Genomic DNA, 6,413 nt, shown 5'->3' on the forward strand with positions numbered 1-6,413 from the left:
CCCACAGTGGATCGGGCCTAAACTGGCAGTCGGACATTCCCCGAGGGCCCAGATTAGACCGGGTGCAGTCCGGGCTGATGGACCCCCCCCCCCCAACCGTGTGCACGAATTTCGTGCACCAGGCCTCTAGTAGTAATATAAAATTGTTGCTTATTATATGTTCCTTAATTTAAAAATATTTAACTGACTTTCTATATTTAATCAGTCTAATATAGAAAAATATGCATATGTTTTCATGTTCTTCTGTTAAGTGAAATCTGCCTTTGAAAATGATTTGAGTATTGTCTTAATATAACTAACAGATTTCTATATTCTTTTCTAGTGGATTAATGACTTAGAAAATGATGATTTGTATGTTACATGGCCTGCAAGTTGCCAGGAACTTCTGAAATCAGTATTCCCTGGAAAAATACCTTCCATAAGGCGTAATTTTCATAATTTGGTGAGTTTCATATTTTGACATATTGTATACATTTTTTATAAAGATATTAGCATTCTTTTTGGATTTTCCTGCTCTTGGTAAATAGGCATCTGAGTAATAAGGAAGGAAATATTTGCTTGATGCAACAAGCTTGAGTGGCATCGCTGAGCAGACATCAGAAGCTAGCAATGTCACATAATCTGCCTCTTGTTACTTAGCCTTCCTGTACTTTAATGATACCAATATTAAGCTAATGGTCAAATTTTACATTTCCTGAAAGGAATTTATGATAGAACTTTTCTTCTATATTATAATGATTAAATAATCATTCTTATAACTAATGATTAAAGTTTCATACATTTCAGGGAAAAATACACGACTAGCATGTTATCTAGCATATAAATTCATTATTAGAACATAAACAACCTTATGAACTTTAAATTGTGGAGAAACACCCAGGGTTTTGTTTTGTTTTTAGCATAGGAAGTGAATATCTTATTTCCTACATCAACCTGGAGCAATCAGTTATATTAATGCTTTCGGGGGTTTTTTGGTCAAAATTCAATTACTATTTCCTTTTTCTAAAAATTTGTTACAAAAAATCCAGTGAACATTAAAATAAGATATTTCACTTCTTGTAAAAAATATTTACTTTATTCTGTGTTTCAAAAAGAGAATGAATATGTTATTAAATCCCATTTATTATTATATTATTAAAATCCTTCATAAATTGAAATTCTTATATTGACATTTCAGAATTCTTTAGAATTGCTAGAAATTTCTTTTTAAAAACTTTGAAATTGTATGCTTTTAACTGCTGAAATTAGATTAAACTTTAATTTTATGAAAATCTTACAAGTGTTTAAACAAAATAATGATGATTGACTGTCTACTTTCTTTTAGGTTTTGTTTATTGATCCTGCTCAAGAATATACTTTGGATTTTATCAAACTTGCTGAACTTTTATATTATCATAAAATTCCTCTTAGGTAATTTTTAATTAATGATGGAAATCCAGTGATTTTCATTTTGTATTATATAGAGTATTAATGTGTGAGTCAAAGCAACGGCTTATCTCTAGTGCCTGACACAATATAGCTGTGTATTATGAAGTATCATATACCTATAAGATAGACTCTGTTAATCAAAGCTGCTTGGTAATCTTGTCTATCTTCCCAAGAGAATGATCTGATCACTTTGGAAACTTAAAGATGGGTCCATTTCTCTGTGGTTTTAAGAGTACACCAGAAAAGCAGGCATTTGATAATGCCAGCATCAGAGAATATACATTTTGGAAGAATCCATCAGATATGAAGATTTTGGTGAACAGGCATTACAAATCAAATCTTTCAAATAATATTTCCCTTTGCCCCCATTTATTAACACATTCTCTCCAATTGGATGTTATAGTCTAATGTTGTTTTAAAATCATAGTTTATTGTTGTTTAAGGGATAGTTGTGACATTCCTTATTCATCTTTTTTTCCAGAATTGGTTTTGTGTTCATTGTTAATACAGATGATGAAGTTGATGGAACAAATGATGCTGGAGTTGCTCTTTGGCGGACTTTCAACTATATTGCAAAAGAACATGATATATTACAAGCATTTATTTCCATAACACATGTAAGTTTATGTACTAGCATAATTTATTTGGAATTTATAGTGTGTTTCTTGTATTACTATAATTATTATTATATTAATATTTCAAAGTGTATAAAAAACTATTGTGAGGATTAATACATATGATGGGTTTGATTCTTGCCACTCCCAACTGAGGTGCATAATATTGTTCCTAATTTAAAAATTATGCAACTAGGCTCTACCAAAATATATGAGCTTACTTAGGTTTACCCAGCCAATAAAGGAATTTACATTGTATATATTAAGTTTAAAGAATATGATTAGTTAGGGAAGAATTCTTTAATAGATCCTGAGTAAAATCATGAATAGAAAAAAATTATTGCAAAGTAAAATATTCTAAATGACAAAGTATATAGATACTTTCTAGGGAATTTCAAAGGAGAAGGAGATCACTTTATAATAGTAAATTAATGTGAAAAAGGTAAGATTGATATTGAGTCTGACAGATATTGTATAAGAAAAGTCAGAAACTAGTAAGAACTCAATTAAGGAAGCATACGAGACAGGAGTATTATTTCATAATTGAGGTTTTGAAACTATTATAATCCATCATGACAAAATATAAATGTACTTTTAAATGATTATTAAGAAAGTCAGGTTATAACTTTAAAAAATAACTTGTATTTTTAAATTCATTGGTCTTTAGCTTATCAACCTTTATTGTAAACAAGGAGTGCTTCTTCTTCAGACTGAGAAGAAAATTACCAAAGCACTGTAAATTTTCTACCCTATATAATAAAAGCCTAATATGCTAAGTGTCCAGTCATCCGGTCTTCCATTCAACCAATCAAAGCGTAATATGCTAATGATATGCTAAGGCCACTCAACCACTCGCTATGACATGCACTGACCACCAGGAGGAAGACAGTTGACCGGTCGACCAGTCGCTATGATGTGCACTGACCACCAGGAGGCAGATGCTCTGACCAGCAGGTTAGCTTACTGCTGGGGTCCAGCCGATTAAGACTGAGCAAGTTGGGCCGGACACACCCTGGAGCCCTCCTGCGGTCCCTCCCCAGCTGGCCAACCTCCTGCGTCCCTCCCCAGCCCTGATTGTGCATCAGTGGGGTTCCTTGGCCTGGCCTGCATCCTCTGTCAATCTGGGCTGAGGGACCTCCCCCCACCTGAGTGCATGAATTTCGTGCACCAGGCTCTAGTTAAATATATAATCCCAATTACAGTAGCATTGAAAAAGAATAAAATACTTAGGAATAAATTTAACCAAGGAGGTGAAAGATCTTTTTACTGAAAATTATAAGACATTGATGAAAAAAATTGAAGAAGAGACTAATAATTGGAAATGTATTCCATGTTCATGGATTGGAGAATTAATATTGTTAAATTGCCCATACTACCCATGTGATCTACAGATTTAATGCAATCTCTATTAAAATTTCAGTAGCATTTTTCACAAAAATAGATAAAACAATCCTAAAATTCATATGGAATCACAAAAGACCCTGAATAGCCAAAGCAAATCTTGTGAAAGAAAAACAAAACTGGAAGCATCACATTTCCAAATTTTAATTAATATTACAAAGTTATAGTAATCAAAACAGTATGGAACTGGCATAAAAACAGACACATAGATCAATGGAAGAGAAAATCAAGAACCCATGCATGGATGGTCACTAAATTTTTAGTAGAGCCTCTATGGAAAACAGTCTGGTGGTTCCTCAAGAAATTAAGATAGGATTACAATATGATTCAGCAATCCCACTTCTGGTATATATTCAAAGGAAGTGAAATCAGTATCTCAAGGAGATTACTGTACTTTCATCTTCATTGCAGCATTATTTACAATTGTCAAGGTATGGAAACAACCTAAGTGTTCATCAATGGATAAGTGGAAATAGAAAATGTATGTACATACACAAAACAGAATATTATTCAGCCTTAAAGATGGAAATCCTGCCATTTGCAACAACATGGAAGAACCTGAAGGAGATTATGCTAAATGAAGTAGAATAAAGATAAATACTAAATAATATCACTTATATGTTAAATCTAAAAAAGCTGAACTCATGGAAACAGTAGAAAAGTAGTTGCCAAAAGATGAGTGAAGTGAATAGATGTTGGGCAAAGGGTACAAACTTTTCAGTTATGAGAGGTATAAATTCTGGGGATCTGATGTACAGCATGGTGGCTATGGTTGAAAATACTGTATTATATAATTGAAATTTACTAAGAGAGTAGAATTTAAGTGTTCTTACCAAAAAGAAAAATAAGTAAATGGCTGTTTTAATTAATTCGATGGTGGGAACATTTCATAGGATTTTATCAAATTATCATGTTGTACACTTTAAATATATTACTATTTTATTTGTCAGTTATACTTCAATAAAGCTAAAAAAGTAAAATAAAATAGAAAAATAAATATAACTTATATGGAAGAGTAAAGGCCCAGAATTGCTTAGAATCTCTTGAGGAAGAATAAAATGTGTCTGGCTGTACCAGGTAATATCCATAAAGTTATATTAAGACAGTGTGGTATTGGTTCAAGGGAAAGATATATAGACCAAAGAGGCCTCTAAAACTAAAAATACAGAAGTGATGTTACAGTAAGTCGGAGTGGACTTTCACCTGCTGGTGTCTGGACAATTGATTAAAACAATACAAACATAAAAATCTCACACCTTATATAAAAATTATTTCAGCTTAAAAGTTTAGTGTGAAAAACAAAGTATTAAAAACTTTTAGAATAAATTACGACCCCAAGGGAGGTCAGAGTTTCCTGGATTACACTTAAGTCATGAGTCTGAAGGAAAATATTGATAAATTTAGCTGTATTATAAGTGCATACCAACATTTATCAAATGATATCATAAAGTAAGGGGAAATAAGTTCCAAGCAAAAGAAGTATTTGTAATATATATAATCAATAAAAGATTTATATCCCATGATATAAAGATTTTCTACAAATCAAAAAGAAAAATACAGGGGGAATGACTCAGCACTTGGATACTGAAGGTTGTCTTCTCTGCGCTGTCTCCGAGGAGCCACCAACCCCAGACTCAGTTCTAGCCACTCCACTAGAGCCCAAGAGAGAGAGGAATGGAGAGGAAGACAGAGAAAAAAACATTGATCTGAGAACAAAATCTGTTCACTGCTTCCTGCACATCCCCCCCCGCCCCCCCCAGGAATCAAGTCCACAACCCGGGCATATGCCCTCACCTGGAATCAAACCAGCAACCTTTATTTGTGGCCCAACCAACTGAGCCACACCTGCCAGGGCTATTTAACTCATTTTTTAATTGTGCATTTACCAGTCTTCTATCATTGGCACCAATTTAGTAAGGGTTTTATGAAGAATGGAGGAAATTAGTTTTATTTCAGGGACCAAATAGATTATTATATACATGTTTTATTTATAGCAATACAATTTTGCAGTTTTCATTTTTTGGTGACTGCATAAATAACTGGCCTATATTTTATTCTAACTGAATAACATTTATAGAGTGAGAAGGAAACACTGGCTGTATGTTACATTTAATTGCTAGAGGACCAGTTATTTTGTGATGTTGCAGCAACTCAGATTGAGGATCACTGTGATGGTGTGAAGAATTTATCTGCGTAGGCCTGCCAAGACAGGTTTGAAGCTGCAGTGTTCAAAATTATGCAGATGTGTGTGGAAGGCAGCTGAAGAAAAGTTTATTTGAGATGGCCCATGTTTCTTCAGAAATGTAAATTGTTTCTACTAAAGATGGATGAAATGATTCAGAAACCTCCATTAGATAGACAGTATGTGATCACCCATTCCCTGGGGACTTGGAGTTGAGTATGATTGAAGAAAACACCTATCAGGTTTTGTATAAAATAACCTTGATAAAAAAGACCATGTTACACATTTTGTGCTTCTGAGCCAGATGAAGATAATGATTTTCTTTCTATGACCTTCCCCAGAAAACTGGAAAATATTTGAAAATGTTCAGTTGAAGTCTATGTGGTGGGATGAGGATGGACCTTCTATAGTGATTAATAAAGAACTCATTAACAAAGAAGTTTTGGAAAGAAAGGCCTTTTCAGAATATTTAAAACCGATAGTATGAAAAGTTTACTTCACCAGCTTAACCTTTTTGGATTTAGTAAAATGTGACAGAATTTTCAAAGACCTGCTTCTCTACCTAAACTTTCTGACAAAAGAAAAAGAAGTCTCTGTTTTAACCAAGTTACAGCTTTTTTCATAATTCTGAGTTTAAATGAAGCTGTCCCCAACTTCTAGTAAGAATGAAAAGAAGAATTGGGGTTAAAAATGCTTCTCCAGCCCTGGCTGATTTGGCTCATGGAAAGAGCATCAGCCTGTGACTGAGTGTCCCAGGGTTCGATTCTGATCAAGGGCATGTACCTTTG

At 33.5% G+C, this 6,413-nt stretch overlaps 1 protein-coding gene and 1 pseudogene across 1 annotated transcript in view; both read left to right on the top strand.

Annotated features, from left to right (window-relative positions):
- The window catches only part of UGGT2 (UDP-glucose glycoprotein glucosyltransferase 2), a 159,217-nt gene that overhangs the window by 51,966 nt on the left and 100,838 nt on the right, over window positions 1-6,413 (top strand). Inside the window, exons 15-17 of the mRNA XM_023754705.1 lie at window positions 323-442; window positions 1,325-1,410; window positions 1,910-2,045. Of these exons, the coding sequence (XP_023610473.1) occupies window positions 323-442; window positions 1,325-1,410; window positions 1,910-2,045 (342 nt within the window). The remainder of the gene's footprint in view (window positions 1-322; window positions 443-1,324; window positions 1,411-1,909; window positions 2,046-6,413) is intronic.
- Window positions 5,724-6,413, top strand: part of LOC102438716 — a 1,017-nt pseudogene continuing 327 nt past the window's right edge.

The sequence above is a fragment of the Myotis lucifugus genome, unplaced genomic scaffold (assembly GCF_000147115.1).
Source record: "Myotis lucifugus unplaced genomic scaffold, Myoluc2.0 scaffold_64, whole genome shotgun sequence".
Classification (NCBI taxonomy): domain Eukaryota; kingdom Metazoa; phylum Chordata; class Mammalia; order Chiroptera; family Vespertilionidae; genus Myotis; species Myotis lucifugus.